The sequence below is a fragment of the Heloderma suspectum genome, chromosome 3, assembly GCF_057233095.1.
Source record: "Heloderma suspectum isolate Gila_16-S chromosome 3, 16-S_ref, whole genome shotgun sequence".
Lineage (NCBI taxonomy): Eukaryota > Metazoa > Chordata > Lepidosauria > Squamata > Helodermatidae > Heloderma > Heloderma suspectum.
The window spans coordinates 311,902,809-311,923,745 of NC_139460.1; the positions used below are offsets into that span (position 1 = coordinate 311,902,809).

General features: G+C 47.4%; 1 protein-coding gene across 2 annotated transcripts in view; it reads left to right on the plus strand.

Annotated features, from left to right (window-relative positions):
* NAALADL2 (N-acetylated alpha-linked acidic dipeptidase like 2) overlaps positions 1-20,937 on the plus strand; it is a 1,211,675-nt gene that overhangs the window by 802,264 nt on the left and 388,474 nt on the right. For both annotated transcript variants that reach the window (XM_084847509.1, XM_084847508.1), the window contains exon 9: positions 6,373-6,501. In XM_084847509.1, coding sequence (XP_084703635.1) covers positions 6,373-6,501 — 129 coding nt within the window. The remainder of the gene's footprint in view (positions 1-6,372; positions 6,502-20,937) is intronic.

A 20,937-nucleotide genomic window follows, 5' to 3' on the forward strand; every position in this document is an offset into this window, starting at 1 on the left:
CTGAGTTGAAGGATCTGAGGTAGCAATGCTACCTGAATGAGCTTTCCATGAGGATATAAAGAGCTGTTGTAGACCACGGGTGGACAACTTATGGCCCTCCAGAGGTTTGGTCTTACATCTCCCATCAGCCCTAGCCAGCATGAGCAATGGTGCAATGTGATGGGAGCTGTAGGCCAAAACATCTAGATGGCCACAAGTTGTCCACCCCAGATGTAGACAGATACAGTCTTGATGTAGCAATAGTTTGACTATGAGTGCATCAAGGTGGCTTCATATATGCATCATTGGGACTGGTATAAGGCAGAAAGGTTTAAGTAGGTGAGTTTCTGTTGAGATGAAGGCAAACAGCCTAACTTGTAGAGAAGACAAGTGAAGGGTTAAGGCTAGTGCATAAAGCAGAGAGTTTTATGTAGAAAGTCTGAAACACAATCTGCAAAATAGGAAGGTCAGAACAAAAGAGAGAGAAAGAGAGAGATTTCTCTTCCTAAGCTGGAGGAAGAAGTAATAGCCCATCTTTGGGCTGTTACATACAACCAAAGTGTGATAAATCACAGCGTAAGGGCTTCGTATGTGCAAAGTGAGAAAATACAGCACCTAAGAGGGGAGTCCCCCTTCAACTAGGGATGGTGGAGAATTTCTCCACGAATCTTCGGGAGGCCAAGTGCCAACACATTCAGCCCCCCGAAAGTGTTGGGGAAATTCTCTGACGGCCCACCCCCCCCCCAGGATGGGACTTACCTTCGGCGAATGTCCCTCTCGACGGCGGGTCCTGGCGGCGTTTCGGCGGGGGCGGGGGCGGCGGCCGGTCTCTCTACCGGCTGCCGCCGCCGCCATTACAAAATAAAAAAGTACAGTAAAAAACACACACACACACACCCGTGATAGGCTACGTGACGATTTATGTAGCCTATCACGGCTAGATTTCCAAAGTCAGCCGTGATAGGCTACGTAAATTGTCACGTAGCCTATCACGGGTGACTTTGGGGGGGAAAAAAAAGCGCATATGCAGATGGCGGCGCCCCATGGGCGCCGCCATTTGCGTTCCTTATTTGGACAGGGGTAGTCTCCGTAAAGATTTACGTAGACTACGGCGAAAATAAGGGAACGCTATTTGCGTTGCCCTTATTTTCGCCGTAGTCTACGTAAATCTTTACGTAGACTTAGAGGTGCACGAAAGTCACTTACCTGGTCTCGCAGCTTGCTTCGCAGTGGGGGGAGGCGCTTTGCTGCTCCCCCCGAAGTTCAGGCCAGAGGGGGAGGCTTCCCTCCTCGCCCGGCTGAAATTCAGGCCGGGGGGGAGGCTTCCCGCCTCGCCCGGCCGAAATTCAGGCCGGGGAGGAGGCGCCCCGCCTCACCCGGCCGCGAAATAAAAAGTTAAAAAAAAATACGCCCCCGTGATAGGCTACGTGACGATTTACGTAGCCTATCATGGCTAGATCTGCAAAGTCAGCCGTGATAGGCTACGTCAATCATCACGTAGCCTATCACGGGTGACTTAAAAAAAAAAAAGCGCATACGCAAATGGCGGCCCCCATAGGGAGCCGCCATTCGCGTTCCTTATTTGGTCGCTGTAGTCTACGTAAATCTTTACGTAGACTATGGCAAAAATAAGGGCAATGCAAATAGCTGCCGCCCCTGCCCCTGTCGAAGCCCTGCCGAACCGCCACTGCGACCCGCCACCGGGAGTGACATTCGGGAAAAGTAAGTCCCATCCTGGGGGGGGGGGCGGGGGGGGTGGAGAATTTCTCCCTGAAACTACTTCGGGGGGCCGAATACGTTGGCACTCGGCCCCCCGAAGTTTCGGGGAGAAATTCTCCCCCATCCCTACGTAGACTAGACGTGCCAAAATAAGGAGCGCAAATGGCGGCACCCATGGGGCGCCGCCATTTGCGTACGCGCTTTTTTTTTTTCCCAAAGTCATCCGTGATAGGCTACATGACGATTTACGTAGCCTATCATGGCTGACTTTGGAAATCTAGCCGTGATAGGCTACACAAATCGTTACATAGCCTATCACGGGTGTGTGTGTGTTTTTACTTTTTTTTTTCGCGGCCGGGGAGATGGGGCGCTCCTCCCCGGCCTGAATTTTGCCAGCGAGGGATGGGGCGCCTCCCCCTCCGGCCTGAATTTCGGCTGGGTGAGCCGGGCCCCCTCCCCCCCTCACCTGAACTTCGGGGGGAGAACCGAAGCGCCTCCCCCCCACCACGAAGCAAGCTGCGGGACAAGGTAAGTCCCTTTCGTCCATCCCTACCTTCAACCCGATTTCACACTGGTTTCAAGGGATCAAGGGGAGTGTGTGTGGAAGTGAGTGGCTGCAATAATTCTGACTGTTATTGGCATCGCATTTGAAGAATACATTGAAGTAGATGTCAAACCCCTGGTGATCAAATGGCAGGGCAAAGAAGATTCGCCCCTCTGGGCAAGACTGCTATCAGCCTTTGATTATCTAGGGGTGGAGTGTATTGGCCCCAGGAGCGTAGCCAAGTCATTTGTAGTGTTAGAGGGGCCTAGAGATCCATAATGCTTGCTTAAGTTCATTATTGTTGCAATTCCCTTGCTCGTAGGCCTTTGAGCATGTTCAGATGAGTCAAAAGGCTGCTATCAAGATCTGCCTGGCAAGCAAAGTTTGTTTATCTTAGGTAGCTGTGTTTGAGAACCAAACACTTCTAGCCTATGCTGGGAATGAATGCTAGGGGTACTTGCTAGTGTCATGCTGCCGTATTGCTAAAAAATATTGTATAAAACCCATTGTACCCAATGGCTCTGGGTTCAGAGAAGCTGACTGATCCAACCATTGGGTACGCTTGTGTGCTGTAAGTTACTCAATAAACTACTCCTTTACCAGTAAATCTGGATCTGATTTATCACTGCCTCTAAATCAAGAGGTCAGCGCCCATGGCCAGGGCAATACACATGCCTCCACATTCCTCTTTAATTTCACCTCCGGTTAGGGATGTCAGAGAATTCCGCCACAGATCTCAGTGAGGCCGAATGCCAGAATGGCCTGCCACCCCCCCGCCCCCCGTGAATCCCCCCCGGGACGAGACTTACGTGGAGTGGATGTTCCGGCTGGCGGCGGCTCCAGCGGCGGCTTCGGCAGAGGCGGCGATGGCGGCTGGTCTTCTGACCGGCTGCCACCGCCACCATTTACAGTCTGTTTCCCCCCCCCCATTCATGATTGGCTACGTAAAGACTTCCATAACCTATCACGTCTGGGTTAAAAAAAAAAAACCGTATGTAAATGGCAGCGGCTACGGCCGCCGCCATTTGCGTTCCCTATTTTTGGTTGTCTTAGTCTACGTAAATATTTACGTAGACTAAGATGGTGATAATAAAGGGGAACGCAAATAATGTCCACTACGCTATTTGTGTTCCCCCTTAGTTTCGCCATCTTAGTCTACGTAAATATTTATGTAGACTAAGTCAACCAAAAATAGGGAACACAAATGGTGGCGGCCGTAGCTGCCGCCATTTGCGTGTGCATTTTTTTTTTTACCCAGATGTGATAGGCTACGTAAGTCTTTACATAGCCTATCACAGCTGAATACAGGGATGCAAACGGCGGCAGCTACAGCCGCTGCCATTTGTGTCCCTGCTAGCCAGCAGCCGGATGTCCGGCTGCTGGCGGAGCCGACCGGCGGCTCTGTGGAATCCCCGCGGAGTGGAGCTGGCTGGCCAGGATCCCGGGGGGGAGGCGCAGAGCGCCTCCCCCCCATCGAGGATTACAGGGGGAGGGTCGGAGCGCCTCCCCCCCCCAGCAGAACCCAGCGGAGCCAGGTAAGGGGGGTTTCGTACATCCCTACCTCTGGTGGAATTTTGTGTCAATTGTCCACAAGGCTTTTTACTTGTTTGCTAACATTTCAAATGGTCTTGTGCACTTTACAAGACATTTGGAGGCCGGTGGTTCCAATTTCAGTGGGGTAGTGATTCCATCCATTTTAGTCAGAACTGGCCAGAACTCTAAAGGAGCTATCCAAGGTGCTGAAGCATATCCCCAAATTGGTTCCAGCACCTTGGATATCTCCCTTAGAGTTCTCGGTGGTTCTAACTAAAATCCAGAATGGAATCACTGCCCCACTGAAATGGAAGCCACCAGACTCTACTGTTTAGAGTTTAGCTAAATGTTCATGAATCTCAATTTTCATGCCAGTATTTGCATGACCACTGAAGCATTAACCCATTGGAAATAATACAAAAATCAAGGGTTTCTCTGCTTCTTGACAAAATCCTGGACAGAATCAAAGATCAAACAGAAGATGCAAACACCCCCCATGGTTATGTGTTTTTTGTTTGTTTTTTAATACTCAAGGGACCTGCACAATCTCTGAGCTATCTCACAGAACATGATTCAGAGAAGCTCCTGAGCTTCAGGATCTTTTCTGCAAAAGTTTGGGGAAACTGCCCAACCAGACTGAGTAAGCAAAGTATCTTTGTAAACCCGTACCCACCTGTAGGCAGAGATCGGTATTGTGGCAGGGTGGGTTGTAAGGAGTAATATAGGCTCAGAGGCAGCCTATATTACTCTGGGTGGTAATAGGCTCAGAGAGTGTTTATAATGGAACTCTGCCAAAGCTTTCAGTCAGTTAGCTGTAAGAACTTTCCTAAAGATAGTGGGACAAGCTCAGAGATTGCTTAGCTCCTGTGCTCCCAAGCTGTTCCCTCTGGGGATAGCTCATGGCCTGCATGGTTCTCTGGAGTTTTAAAAGACAACCTTTGGTGGCTTTGGCACTCTTCCTTCTAGATCCCAGGACTCAGATGAAAACTAGACAAGATTTCAAAGGGGGAAGTTCAAACTATACACTGAAAAACAAAGGTGCTGTTTGACAATAGCAGGGCCCACTCCATCAACTCAGCTGAGGGACCAGATGCCATTTGGCTCTTCTCCTCTCTGGACTGTCCTCATCATTCCAGCAGGTCATTATAAGGTGAAAAACCCCTGTATCTTTAATAATTGTTGCCTGTTGCTGTTTGCCCGTCCGCCCTCTTTGTGCTGTATCTGTTAGATTGTTGTAAGCTTGTTTTGACTAGGTGTTTTATATCACAACAAGAACAACAACTTTTAAATCTAAAGGGATTATTTCTGCTCAGCTATGAAGAGGGATGCCTGAAGAGCTAATTCAGTCCACATTTTTAAGTCAACTGACCTGTTTTGCACTTTCTGGACTAATACACAGATCAGAATGCAGTTAGCTTTCAGTTTTTGCATTTCTCTGAAATTTGCAGTACAGTTGTTGACTCAAAAATGGTATCAAATACATATAAGAATGCATATTTCAGGTGAAAATATGTGCAAAGTGCATATTCTGCAAAAAATGAATATTTAAAATGTGTGTGTATGGTTTTGTTTGTTTTTTTTAAAAAAACATGTTGATGCAGAAAGAGGATGGTTCTCAATTGATGCAGAAGGGGGATGGTTCTCAATTGATGCAAAAAGAGGATGGAATGAATGAATGCATATGAAATTGACCCAGACTGGATACAGATGGGTCCACCCATCCCTAGCTATAAAATTCCAATGGATAGTTTTGAGAGGGCTGCCACCCATAGTGAGGTTTAACTGCTGAATTGATAGTTAAATGGCAAGTGTGTGATTTGCTTGCGATTGTGTGTAAGTGACACACAGAAATTACCAAAGCCTCTTCCTTCCAATGGAAATATGATTTTAGAATAAGCCAGGGGCGGGGGTAGTATAGGTGAAGCGTCAAAGGGGGGCTTTGCAAGTGACTGGAAGCAAAATGTATTTAGTTCTACTTTGAATCATTTTTACATCAACATACTTGCGTTACACCCCTTCTGCTCAGTATAAAGAGCCTCTTCATGAAACAAAGTAGCTCATTACTGGAAAGGCACATGGGAAATAATTGAGATGAGGCTCATACAGATTCCTTTGCTTTTAAAAACATAGTAAAATGACAATACTGGAGAAATAATGCAATTCAGATCTAAAATATAGTTGCATGGTTTGAAACATCAAGTGCTTTGAATGTTTGTTGATGATGACATTTGAAGTTTGGTCCCTGTCAGGAGCAAGTTTACAATTAAAAAAAATCCTCCCTGTTATTTCACAAACTATAATGTTTTTATTATCTGCATTAGAACAGTAGTCATTCCTAATTCCTTCAGGCCCAATTTTTCATTTTGTTCAGATGGTGCAAGAAAAGGAATTATAACCCTGCAAGAGAAATAAATAAAGACGTCCTTTGATGTTCCTAAAATGATATTCTGGGAAAATTGAATTAAGTATTACTTCGGGAATTGGAGTGGGTGGAAAAACACTGCTTGTATTTTCCCCCTTCAAAGGACTAAATAAGAATTCCAGTCTTAATTGTGATCGGGCTTATTAATCATGTTTTTTGTGTGTGTGTTTTTTAGGACCTCAAGAAAGTTCTCCAGAGGAATGCTGTGGCATACGTGAGTCTCCACGACCCAGTTAGGGGCAAAGCGTTTTTACAGTCCATAGCATCCCCTTCCCTTCAGCAGTTGGCAACTGACGTTAGAAAGGTGAGAATCGTCTTATGGGATCTCTTGTGATGCTTAATGCAGGGCTGATATGATAATTTGAATTTCATTGTGTGTTACATTTCAGCATGCTGGATTCTTTTGGAAGTTTCAAGACGCTTGAAATTTGAGGTCAGGGGCACAAAAAGTGCTGCCTGCTAATCCATTTCTTTTGGCCTGCTGGACCACAGCAGAATCCCCCCCCCAAAAAAAAACACCCACAACCAGTAGCACTGCTGCTAGGGGTTTTCCACACCACCACTAGCAAAGGAAAGCTGTCCTTTACCTCTGATCTCTCGTCAGAGGGATCTGGGGAAAGCCTGGAGTTTATCTTGCTAGTGCTAGTGCTATAGATGGAAATCACAGATTTCCCTTCTTACCACTTTCCTTCCACACATTTTTTTTAATATAACGTGTTTTTAATATTATTGTCACAAATATATGCATTTTTGTATACATTTTTTGATTGGAGAACTCCATGACAAAATTTGGAGAAGTGTGGATTTCGAAGGATAAGTGAGTTTCGGTTCACATATTGGTTCAAAAATGAAACATTAAGTAAAATCAAATTAAAAAGCAATGCAAATGCATCCCCCCCATCCCTACTGAAAACCTCCCACTGCCTTTTCCGAACAAATACTCCAAACACTGAACAAACTAAATCAGGGGTACCATCATTGAACTTTATAATGGAACCCCTGATTTTGATGGACTTACTAATAAATTTCAGGTACCTGAGCAGGATGAATGCAATATGTCAAATTACAATCTGTTTTTTAATCTATCTATCTTTCTGGCTTGCTTTTTTTCAACACCTGTAAAATGTATTACACATTTCTTTATCTCTATATTCTGTTGTGCTACCAGGGTAATTAAGACACTTTGACATGAACAAAGTGGTTCTTCAAAAACACCCTTTAGACACAAGGTGGTTCTACAAGGTGGTGCCAACACAACCCCCATGGCTGGTGCCATCTTCATGCCTTCACTCTCTCCAGCTAGCATGTGTGCACTGTAGCACATAAGCCAATGCTTTACAATGTGAGGCTGATGCACATTTCCTGCATACCAGTCCACCAAGCCCACTCCTTCTCATGGCCTAGCCTGCCAGTTACTTCTGCCTAGGGATGCTGGAGAAATTCTGCAGAGCGCCCCCCTCAGGCCATGCGGAGTCCGTGGACTTTCTGATGATTTTTTGCTTTCCCGAAATTTATGCATATAAATCCATAGAAAAATACATACGTTTCTGCTGAGGAAACATTGAATGGAATGGGGGACAATACATTAAATGTTACATACTAAGGTAAATTATGTAAATACTTATGTAAATATTTACATAATTATTTCCATATTTTTCCACATGATGAAACAAAAAAATCACATCCGTCTGTTGGCGGATGACAGAACAAAAGGCGCCCAACAATTTGCGGAACACAGACGGAGTGGATTTTATACAGTCCGTACATTAGGGATGTACGAAAGTTCCGCCACGGATCTCGGGGAGGCCGAATGCCAGCGCATTCGGCCCCCTGAAATTGGTGGCGGAACGGCCCCCCACCTCCCCCCGGGATGGGACTTACCTTAGGCGGATCTTCCTGGCGGCGGCGGTTAGGCGGCGGCAGCTGTGGTGGTTTGGTGGCGGTGGCTGTGGCGGCCGGTCTTCTGACCGGCTGCCGCCGCCGCCGCCATTTCCAGGTAAAAAAACAAACAAAAAAATGTGATAGGCTACATAAAGATTTATGTAGCCTATCACGGCTAGATTTTTTAAAAAAACACCGTGATAGGCTACGTAAATGTTTGCGTAGCCTATCACGGCTGATTAGAAAAACAACAACGCGCGTACGCAAATGCTACGCTATTAGTAGACGCTACGCTATTTGCGTTCCCCTTATTTTCGCCGTCATAGTCTATGTAAATGTTTAGGTAGACTAAGACGTGCCAAAATAAGGAATGCAAATGGCGGCGCCCATGGGCGCCGCCATTTGCATACATGCATTTTGTTTTGTTTTGTTTTGTTTTTAATCAGCTGTGATAGGCTACTTAAACATTTATGTAGCTTATCACAGCTGACTGCAGGGATGCAAACGGCAGCGGCTATGGCCGCCGCCATTTGCGTCCCTACTAGCCAGTGGCCAGATGTCCGGCTGCTGCCAGAGCCAGCCGGTGGCTCCGCAGAATCACTGCGGAGTGGAGCCGGCTGGTCAGGATTCTGGGGGGGGAGGAACGGAGCGCCTCCCCCCCAGCATCAGCATAATCCTATTTGCGTTGCCCTTATTTTTGCCGTAGTCTACGTAAATCTTTACGTAAACTACAGGGACCAAATAAGGAACGCGCATGACGGCTCCCTATGGGGGCCGCCATTAGCGTACGCGCTTTTTTTTTTTAAAAAGTCACCCGTGGTAGGCTACGTGACGATTAATGTAGCCTATCACGGCTGACTTTGCAAATCTAGCCGTGATAGGCTATGTTAATTGTTACGTAGCCTATCACAGGGGCGTTTTTTTTTTTACTTTTCTTGTAATGGTGGCGGCGGCAGCCGGTCAAAAGACCGGCTGCCGCCCCCGCCCCTGCCGAAGACCTGCTGAACCTCTGCCGGGACCCGCCGCCGGGAGCGACATTCGTGAAAGGTAAGTCCCATCCCGGGGCGGGCGGGGGGGCATAGAATTTCTCCCCGAACAACCTTCGGTGGACCGAATGCGTTGGCACTCGGCCCCCTGAAGTTTCGGGAGAAATTCTCCCCCATCCCTAGTTGGAAGGGGCCTACAAGGCCATCGAGTCCAACCCCCTGCTCAATGCAGGAATCCAAGTCAGAGCATCCCTGACAGATGGCTGTCCAGCCTCATCTTGAATGGCTCCAGTGTGGTAGAGCCCGCGTGCTACCTCCCTAGGTAATTGGTTCCATTGTCATATTGCTCTAACAATCAGGATGTTTTTCCTGATGTTCAGCCAGAATCTGGCTTCCTGTAACTTGAGCCCATTATTCCGTGTCCTGCACTCTGGGATGATCAAGAAGAGATCCTGGCCTTCCTCTTTGTGATGATCTTTCAAGTACTTGAAGAGCGCTATCATATCTCCCCTCAGGCTAAACATGCCCAGTTCTTTCAGCCTGTCCTCACAGGGCTTTGTTTCCAGTCCCCTGATCATCTTTATTGCCCTCCTCTGAACCCTCTCCAGTTTGTCTGCATCCCCCTTAAAGTGTGGTGCCCAGAATTGTTATTGTTACCTCATCTCAGTAATACTTGTAATGATAGGAGAGTCAGAAAACCCATATTTCATTCATTCCCACGGGTCCTCTTAACTTCTCATCTGTCTATGCTGCTCCATTGCTTTTTCCTTAAAGGGAAGATTGATTTCTTTGTGAAGAATATTAACGTTACATTTAGTTGTTACTGGAAAAGCCCAATGATGACCAATTTATCCTTAAAACGTTACATTAGCTTAAATATGCAGTCCTCTTCATTTTTTTTTTTTTAAGAAGTTTCCTTTTCTGGAAGAAAATTATGGATTTATTTGATTTCTTGCTAACAGATGTCATACATGTGTTGGTGTGGGGCAGGGGAGTGCTGAATATTCCTACAAGCAGCCAAGTATTATAATGGCTGTAGTCTGTATTAACAATTAACTGGATAACAAATCCATGAGAATGTTTTCCTTACGAGAAAAAACAAAACAAAACTGAAATGAGGAGTCAAGTTTGGAATCTGGTACTGTTAAATCTTCAAATGGGGAGGAACACAATTAATGGGAAGCTGGTGTCAAAGCCTCACTGATGTTGCTGCGTTTGGGCCAAGGGAAAGAAATATTGGGGTTCCTTTTTATGCCTTCTAAGCCAGAGGTCCCCAATGTGACGCTGACAAAGCTCTCCCCTCCCTGCCCCATTTAAAAATATGTTTTTTTTCAAAGCTTCAGAAATGTTAAGGCAGTCTTTTTTCCCTTCCCTCCTAGCCTCTAGCCTTGCTCTTTCTCTCCCCTCTACCCCTTTGCTTTGCTATTTCCCTTCCCCCCCAGCTTCCAGTCTTGCTATTCCCCCTCCCTTTTTAGCTAAGGATGTTGCGATAGTCTGCGAATGGGGTGGAGTCTGGCAGACTCCCCTCCTCACTTGCACCCCCAGACCCTCTTGCTGAGCCTCTGCACTCACCTACAGCCACTCACCGAGCAGCCCCACGCCTGCCGAATGGGTCCGGCAGCTGCTCAGTCCCATAGCGATCAAAGATTTTGCATGACATGGTGGCTGCAGGAGCCCCAGTTGCTGCCCACCAAGTTCAAGTTCTTCCCCACTTCCAAGGATGGCTTGGTGGGTGACTCTTGCCTCTGCTGCCTGTCAAGCTTTGACAGGTGACATAGGCAGGAGTTACCTACCAACCCCTTGCAAGGATTGGAGGACAAGGGGTTGGTGAGCAATGAGGCTCTGGAACATCCGTATTTTTAATGCTATGTAAATGGCCCCATTACAGACACCAATTATGCAACATTAAAAATGCAGAAGTTCCAGAGCCACCGTTGTTGCACATGATGGCAGCTTGCTATGAGGGCGGGCTGCCCTGCTGCTTTGTCAGGTGCTTGCCAGACTATCTGGAAGCTTGTGTGGTGCCAATGAGCAGGGGCGGGCAGTGGCAGCAGCTTGGTGAGCGCCCAGCTAAGCCAGGTGCATTTGATTCCATCCATCCCTATCTTTAGTTCTACTGTATCTCTCCCTCTTGGCCTTGCTCTTTCTCTACCCCTTTGCCATGCTGTTTTCCCCTCCCTCCCAGCTTCTAGCTACACTATTTCTCTCCTCACCTCTTTACCTTGCTGTTTCTCCCCCTCCTAGCCTCTAGCCTTGCTCTTTCTCTACCCCTTTGCCTTGCTGTTTCTACCCCGCCCCGCCTCTAGCCTTTCTCTTTCTCTACCCCTTTACCTTGCTGTTTCTACCCCACTCTGCCTCTAGCCTTGCTCCTTCTCTACCCCTTTACCTTGCTGTTTCTCCCCCTCCTAGCCTCTAGCTTTGCTCTTTCTCTACCCCTTTGCCGTGCTGTTTTCCCTTCCCTCCCAGCCTCTAGCTTCACTATTTCTTTCCCCATCTCTTTACCTTGCTGTTTCTCGCCCTCCCAGCTTCTAGCCTTGCTCTTCATCTCCCCTATACCCCTTTGCCTTACTATCCCCCTCTACCTCCCAGCCTCTAGCCTCACTATTTCTCCCCCCACCACCTCTTTAGCTCACTTTTGACTAGCCAGGCCCTCACAGCAGCCATTATGTGACTAGCCATGTCCACCATGGGATCCATTTTGTGGTGGTGTCCACAGCAGTTTATCAAATTCCCAAACAAATTCCCACAGGTCCATAAAGGTTGGGGACCCCTGTTCTAAGCAATACAGAACAGCCCAGATTAATGCAAAAAAAAACCCCTCCGGACAAACAAGTGTTATACTTCCTTAAAACAATGAACAAAGAAGTGTTGCCTACTCCATAATGAGAAGAACTATTATTATTATTATTATTATTATTATTATTATTATATTTATATCCTGCCTTTTTCCCAGTACTGGGACTAGGGATGGACGAAAGTCACTTACCTGTCCTCGAAGCTTTTCGCGGTGGGGGGGAGGCGCTTTGCTGCTCCCCCCGCGAAGTTCAGGCCGGGGGGGAGGCTTCCCACCTCGCCCGGCCGAAATTCAGGCTGGGGGGGAGGCTTCCCGCCTTGCCCGGCTGAAATTCAGGCCGGGGAGGAGGAGCTTCGCCTCACCCAGCCGCGAACTAAAAAGTAAAAAAAAAACAAAACGCCCCTGTGATAGGCTATGCAACGATTAACGTAGCCTATCATGGCTAGATCTGCAAAGTCAGCCGTCATAGGCTACGTAAATCGTCACGTAGCCTATCACGGGTGACTTAAAAAAAAAAAAAAGCGCGTACGCAAATGGCGGCTCCCTATGGGGGCCGCCATTATCCGTACGCGCCTTTTTTTTTTTTTTTAAGTCACCTGTGATAGGCTACGTGACGATTTACGTAGCTTATCATGGCTGACTTTGCAAATCTAGCCGTGATAGGCTACGTTAATCGTCACGTAGCCTATCACGGGGGCGTTTTTTTTTTCTTTTATTGGAATGGCGGCGGCGGCAGCCAGTCGAAAGACCAGCTGCCACTCCCGCCCCGGACGAAGACCTGCCGAACCGCTGGCTGGACCCGCCGCCAGGAGGGACATTCGCCAAAGGTAAGTCCCGTCCCTGGGGGGGGGTGTGGGGTGCGGGGGGGTGGTGCAGAGAATTTCTCCCCGAAACTTGTTCAGGGGGCTGAACACGTTGGCGCTCGGCCCCCCGAAGTTTCGGGGAGAAATTCTCCGCCAACCCTAACTGGGACTCAAGGTGGCCTCTTAAGAATGAATCACAGGAAGTTCACATGATTGCCCTACAGTCCAAACAAATTTGCTTCCAGAATTCTCCACAATCTTATCTGCATGAATATAGGAAATGCCTTATGCCAGTTCAGAGTATTTGTCCATCTAGCCCACTATTGTCTAGTCTCATTGGTGGTAGGGATGGATGAACCACCCCGTGCCTGCCTTACACACCGCTCAGTGGACCGCTGCCACTTACCTGCCCCATTTGGCTCCTTGGACAAGCTGCCAAGCAGTCTGTGGGTGTCCAGCGAGCAGCACAGCCTCCGTACCCTTCAGCGAGCCACCATTTTGTCTAAAAATGGTGGCTTGTTGTTCTATGTGAAAGGCCTTTTATGCAAATAGCAGCTGTAAAGTGGCCATTTACGTAAGATTACAGGAGTGAATTGACTCCACCCCTGTCCAGGACTCTCACCATATTCGTAGTTGGCAGAGGCACTTTCTCATCACCTGCTACCTGACTACTGTAACTGGAGGCGGAAGGGACTGCACTTGGGACCTTCTCCATGCAAAGCATATGCCCTGCTCCTGAGCTGTGGTCCCTGTATATATTGTGATGGTGGATATTCACCAAGTATGTTTCTGTGCAGTAGAATATTCACCAGATATATAAGATCTGTACTTGACATCTGAGCATAGTCAATTTCAATATGATTTGACAACAGACAGGTGACTATATTTGATAATTGACATGGAATAGTGTGTAGTACCTGACAGTGTTTGATAGCTGACATGCAGAGGTATTAGTATTTGACAACTGACAGCTTCTGACATTCTAATAATATGCAGTCAGCAATTTGTTTTTCTCTCAGGGCCAGACTTGATGTGATACGATTTGCATCTTTAGCCCTGACATGCTTGTTTTAATAAATAGCTGATGCAGGAGGCCCTGAGCCAGATCAGGACAATGCTGTGGAGGATAGGGAGGTTTAAGCCATTGCCCCTACTGGGGTCCTGATCCAAATTGAGGGGGGGCACCTGCTATTTTCAACGGGAGGAAAGGTGTAGGGGCCTGCTGTGATTATTTTTTTAAATCCCACTGGGTGCGTGCAAGTTGTTAGGCAATGTCTAAAGCAGGTCTTTGGATTCTGGACAAAATCTGGATAGTTTTATAGTGCCTGAAACATTCAATGAAGATTTTGTTACAGTTTGGCAACTGCAGATAAGTCCTAAACTGGCCCAACTTGTGTGTGTGTATGTGCAGATGATAGTAGCCAAAAATGAGAATGCTGGACATGTGAATCAGTTCCAGGAGGAGTAGTGTTAAACTTTTCATATCGTATCTCAGGAAACAATTATTCACAAGGACTGCATGTTCAGGGGACCATAACATCTGCTGTTCAATTTTCATAAGGGCTTAGGGATGTTGGAGCAATCTGCCATGGACTCCAGTGAGGCTGGATTCTTTGGAATCCGGCCCCCCGGAGTCCCCCTGCCACCCCCCGAAATCCCCCCTGGGCCTTCCTACCTGGCGGCAGATGCGGTAGCGGGAGTGGAGGATGCGGCAGCGGATGTGGCGGCGGTGGCTCCAGCTCATCTTCTGGCCACTGCTGGGCTGTTGCAGCCGCAAGTGGTGGCCATCGTAGCAGCTGCCATTTGCATGCCTGCATTAGGCCATGTTAGGCTACATAAATAATTACATAGCCTATCACGGCAAACAGCAGGGGCACAAATGGCAGCCACTTTGCCATTTGCACCCCTGCTCTTTGCCGTGATAGGCTTCGTAAGTATTTACGTAGCCTATCACGACAAAAGGCAGGGACACAAATGGCGTAGCGGCTGCCATTTGTGTCCCTGCCTTTTGCCATGATAGGCTATGTAAATACTTACGAAGCCTATCACGGCAAAGAGCAGGGGCGCAAATGGCAAAGTGGCTGCCATTTGTGCCCCTGCTGTTTGCCGTAATAGGCTACGTAAGTATTTACATAGTAAATACTAATGCAAGGACACAAATGACAGCTGCTACGACGACCGCCATTTGCGGCCGCAGCAGCCCAGCAGTGGCCCGAAGTCCGGCTGTAGCCAGCCCCGGCCGGTGACTCTGCGGCCTTGCTGCAGAGCAGAGCAGGCTGGGAAGGATTCCGGGGGGAGGGACGGATCGCCTCCCCCCCCCCCAGCGCACCCATGCAGCGGACTGGTAAGTGGGATTTGTACATCCCTATAAGGGCTTAAATTCATGTATCCCTGCTTTCTGAGGCAGCTTTGCTAGCAAAACTAGGGATGGCGGAGAATTCCACCATGGACTCCAATGAGGTGGGATTCTTAGAATGCACCACCCCCGGAGTCCGTGGTGGAACGGACCACCCCACCCTGCCACCCTGCGAAGTCCAACTCGGCCAGATCCTACCTGGCAGGCTGGCATCACCAGATCCAGATCTGGATGAGTCCATCCGCTGCCCCGTGCAGATGCAAAATGGCGTCCGGCAAAACGTACGCCATTTGTGTCCTTCCCTTTTTGCCATGATAGGCTACGAAAATCTTTATGTAGCCTATCACAGCCAAAGGGAGGCTTGCCATTTGCGTCCGTAGACCAGCTGCGGCCGGAAGTCCGGCAGAGCGGAGCCAGCTGGGGAGGATTCTGGGGGAGAGGACCAGATTGCCTCCCCCCCGTGGACCCCCCAGTGGACCCAGGTAGGTGGGGTCCGTATACCCCTAAGCAAAGCATGAGACAGGGCATTCTCTATGGCACCACTCTGTATGTAAAATGACCCACCCCTATTGGCAATGCTGGCTGAGAATGATGGGAGTTGCAGTCCAATACATCTGGGTTTTTGCTCACAAAACATGGGAGTATGCCCCATTCAAAGCTCTGAACATGAGTATGAGCATGTGTCCCCCGAAAATATTCATAAATTGTTGAACATGAGCTTGACTTTGTCTCATTCCCAATTCCCAGTTGGGTTTGTGCAAATTTTCTAATTTCCATAAATTTCCTCTGTAGACTGAATTGATCCCGCCTTAGTCTATGGAGAAAATTTGGGGAAACTTGCGCAAATCTCCCATTCGATCTCTGCTCAATTTGTGCATATTTCCCATTCACGCAGAGCAAGCAGCAATCGCAAACACAAATGGGAATCAGGCATGGGATGAGTGGCAAGATGATGTTTGGAAAATCCTGGTGGTCTTGAACATCACTTGTTCACTCATCCCTAGTTGGAGGAAGCTGGGTTCCTTCATCTTCCTCTTTGTCTGTGTTTCATAAGTGCTTGAAAACATTTCTTTTTCTGCAGGGTTTGGAATCTTACTTCTGCTTAGATGGTGACCATTTTTAGCATTGTCTCTCTCTTGTTTTTCCTTTGATGTTGTTTTTAGCTCTGGTATGTTGACTGGACTGCTTTTTTGGTTTGGTTTTGTTAGCCACTGAACATCTCTACTTGGGGAGGAAAATATGGGCTATACAGCTAAATATCTATTTAAATAGAGATAGATAGATAGATAGATAGATAGATAGACAGAGAAAGAGAGAGAGAGAGAGAGAGAGAGAGAGAGAGAGAGAAACAGAGAGAAATAGAGAGAAATAGAGAAATAAAATAATTTAGTTTAATGGCACATTCTCCCAGGTAAGTGTGAATAGAATTGCAGCCTTACCACCTGTAACAAAACAAATCTGAATCAGGTATAACTGATACAACTTCCTATTGATTCCCTGTTTCCCCCTTCCTCCCCTTTCTTCAGGGTAGGGCCCTGTCTCTTGTAATCTGTAAAGCATCACACTCGCGTGCGCACACACAAACACACACACAGAGTTGTTGCTAAATAAATACACAAATAAATGACATAGGAAAGCTGCACTCACTGATAGTATGAAGTAAGCACTTAACAATTTGCGGAAGTCAATTTATTGCTCAAACGTATTGCGTGAGTTGGGTGTTGATCTTCATTTCTTTAATTGGTGATGACAGGGGGCACTGTTTTATGTCACATAAGCAACCTGAAAGCACTCGTTTTATGTGCCTGTCAGGGGTGTTCTGGCTGAAATGCTGAATTAAATAAGAAAGCTGATTTAAATATTTGGATTGCTAAGCCAAAGAGGAATTCAAACAATTCAAGACCTTTGCGAAGCTAGGGTGAATTCTGCTCAGCCAAGCTAATTATTGTCCGCATTCATGGCAGGGGTATTCTGCCAAGTTGCATTTGTGCCAGTGACTGTTCTGTAAGGAAAGTTGCCATTCGCTGGCTTGCTGTGTTAATGAATCACCATTTATTTGGCAGACTGTCACTGGAAATTCAGAGTGGGTTGGTGCGGAAATTAAATTCCCTAAATAAGAACCATTAATTCATTAGTTTCAAATTTACATTTCACAAGCACAAAAGTTACTCTGACTGAACTGCTAATTGGTATTCCACAGGGGCGTCCTTGTTAGTTTGTTAGAACTAAAACAGCAAAGAAACCTGTGGCACCCTGAAGTCTAGGAAACATACTGTGGCATAAGTTTTCATGGGCCACTGAAAGAGCACCTCTTTGCTCCTTCTCCTCCATGGAATGAATGCCAGAGTGCAAGTCTGTCTGCTCATATAGCCTTTCCTATCCATATAGGAAAGAGTGGGCCACAGCTGGGCAACCTGGTGCCTTCCAGATGTTTTTGGACTACAACTCCAATAATTCCTGACCATCGGCCATGCTTGCTGGGGCAGATAGGAGCTGCTAGTCCAAAAACATCTGGAGGACACCTAATCCTGGACTGGGTCATACAGCTGCAGTAGTCTTTCCCCAGATATGCCCAAGACCCTGAAGTTTGGGGTCTGGTCCTCCAGGGTTTTTATAAATGTAACTTCTGAAGAACACAAATGTGAAATAATATAATGATTCCAAATACTATGTGCAGAGTTGGTCTTGATCCAGACACATGGCCCCGGTGGGAAATTTCTATACACAACAGCAGTCTTCCTCAACCTGGGTCCCTCCAGATGTTGTTGCCTACAACTCCCATAATCTCTGACCATTGGCCATGCTGACTGTGGATGATGGGATTTGTAGACAACAAAACCTGGAGGGACCCAGGTTGGGGAAGGCTGCACATCAATGAGGCTTCAGAGTGAGTCTCGGGCTTACAAGTCCTCCTCCCACTGCATGTAGAGCCTTTACTGTGGACTGGGACGTACATGTATAAATGTCTGAAAAAGTGGGCCCTGATCTGTCCACTCCTATTTTATGGCAGATCCCAAATGGGGCTTAGTTGCATAGAGGAGGAAGTATCAACAAATGAAATTTAAAGGCAAAGAGACTTGTGACAATTAAAGCCTGAAAAACTGATGATGCCAGATGCTTTTGTGGACTTGAGCTCATGCCATAATGCATGTGTTATAACAGAGCAATCCTAACAGCAGCTGGGAGCCATTTGAGGGTCCTCAGGAAGCCATGTAAGTGCTGCTCTGCCAGTGGAGATGGAGGTATGCAGGCAGGATGACACACTATCGGAAGAACCCCAGTGAGCCATCAGAAAGGTCACCTGGTGCAGACGTTTCACCATCAGAGCAGGGGAAAATGGGGCATGTCCATCCCACCCCACCCGGCCTGCACTTAATAATCCCTGGTGTAAATTGACTTATTCGTATCTATTATTTAGTCTTATTTTATTTTATTTTTATAGAAAAAAACACAAGATCTTAGTTGATCAGGGAGGATTTTATTTTAATAACCAAATTATCCAAAAAACAAAACAACCCCCCCCCCAAACAACCCCTCTTGACTCATTTTGGAAACCAGTTTTTTTTTTAAGTTTAGCTGCTGAATTTTTTGTTAAATGAGAAAAAGGTTAGATGCTTACACTGTTATCAGTGCCCACATTAGACAGCAATTAGAGTATGGGTTTGTTATGCTCTTAGGAGCATATTTTCAGCATTCAAAAATCCATCTTCTGGGTGCCACAGAATGGAAAACGGGAGGAATCATTTTTGCAATGTTTATAGGTAAAACACCAATCCAGGATTCAAAGATCAGGTTCTTCAGTTCTTTTCTTCTTGAAATATAGCTGTCATGGCAACTTCAAAGTCTGTTTTTTTAGCAATCTATTTTAAGGCTCTAATTCCTTTTGAGAGGTCCTTCTGTATACTTGAGGGCAGATACTACACTTCGTTGGAATGACTTCTTGGTGGGATATTTTAGCTGTATAATTACTTTTAGGACATCAAACTGCTCTCAGTAGAAATTATGGTGAATTTATTTCATAAAATCATGGTGTTGCTAAGGAAGCAAAAGGTTGTCATCTATGATCCTCACTGCAAAACAGGACTATTCTCCATCTGAGAATCCCCATCTTGCAGTGTAATCCTATGTAGGGTTGGCGGAGAATTTCTCCCCGAAACTTTGGGGGGCCGAGCGCCAACATGTTCGGCCCCCGAAGAAGTTTCGGGGAGAAATTCTCCACACACCCCCGCACCCCGCACCCCCCCTGGGACGGGACTTACCTTTGCCGAATGTCCCTCCCGGCGGCAGGTCCCGGCGGCGGTTCGTCGGGTCTTCATCAGGGGCGGGGGCGGCAGCCGATCTTTCGACCGGCTGCTGCCGCCACCATTCCAATAAAAGTAAAAAAAAAAAAACGCCCCCGTGATAGGCTACGTGACGATTAACGTAGCCTATCACGGCTAGATTTGCAAAGTCAGCCTTGATAGGCTACGTAAATTGTCACGTAGCCTATCACGGGTGACTTAAAAAAAAAAAAGCACGTACAGATAATGGCGGCCCCCATAGGGAGCCGCCATTCACGTTCCTTATTTGGTCGCTGTAGTCTACGTAAAGATTACGTAGACTACGGCGAAAATAAGGGCAACGCTATTTGCGTTGCCCCTATTTTCGCTGTAGTCTAAGTAAAGATTTACGTAGACTACAGCGACCAAATAAGGAAAGCAAATGGCGGCTCGCTATGGGGGCCGCCATTTGCGTGCGCGCTTTTTTTTTTTAAAGTCACCCGTGATAGGCTACGTGACGATTTACGTAGCCTATCACGGCTGACTTTGCAGATCTAGCCGTGATAGGCTACGTTAATCATCACGTAGCCTATCATGGGGGTGTTTGTTTGTTTTTTAAACTTTTTAGTTTGCAGCCAGGCGAGGCGTCTCCTCCCCGGCCTGAATTTTGGCCGGGCGAGGCAGGAAGCCTCCCCCCGGCCTGAATTTCGGCTGGGCGAGGCGGGAAGCCTCCCCCCCCAGCCTGAACTTCGGGGGGAGAGCAGTGAAGCGCCTCCCCCCCACCGCGAAAAGCTGCGAGACCAGGTAAGTCGGTTTCGTTCACCCCTAATCCTATGCACCTCTGAAGTTATCAGTTACTGATGTAGGATCCTCTCTTGCTGGGAAATCCTGTTCATTTCTGTTTTGACAGATACTCGCAGAACCCCCAACTCGGCACACGTTTGTGAGCGGAGTGGTGGGCCCACTCCTAGGGGTGTACGAAAGTTCTGCCACGGATCTCAGGGAGGCCAAATGCCAGCGCATTCGGACCCCCGAAATCGGTGGCGGAACGGCCTGCCCCCCCGCCCCCCTCTGGGATGGGACTTACCTTGGGCGGATCTTCCTGGTGGTGGCGGCTGCAGCGGCTGGTCTTCCGACTGGCTGCCGCCGCCGCCATTTCCAGGCTAAAAAAACAAAAAAACAAAAAAAGTGATAGGCTACGTAAAGTTTTATGTAGCCTATCATGGCTAGATTTTAAAAAAACACCGTGATAGGCTACGTAAATGTTTACGTAGCCTGTCACGGCTGACTTAAAAACACACACAAAAAAACGCACGTACGCAAATGGCGGCGGCCATGGGCGCCGCCATTTGCGTTCCTTATTTTGGCACGTCTTAGTCTACGTCAAGACTTACGTAGACAAAGATGGCGAAAATAAGGGGAACGCAAATAGCATAGACGCTACGCTATTTGCGTTCCCCTTATTTTCGCCGTCTTAGTCTACGTAAATGTTTACGTAGACTAAGACGTGCCAAAATAAGGAATGCAAATGGCGGCGCCCATGGGCACCGCCATTTGCATACGCACGTTTTTTGTTTTTTTTATCAGCTGTGATAGGCTACGTAAACATTTACGTAGCCTATCATGGCTGACTGCAGAGATGCAAACGGCAGTGGCTACGG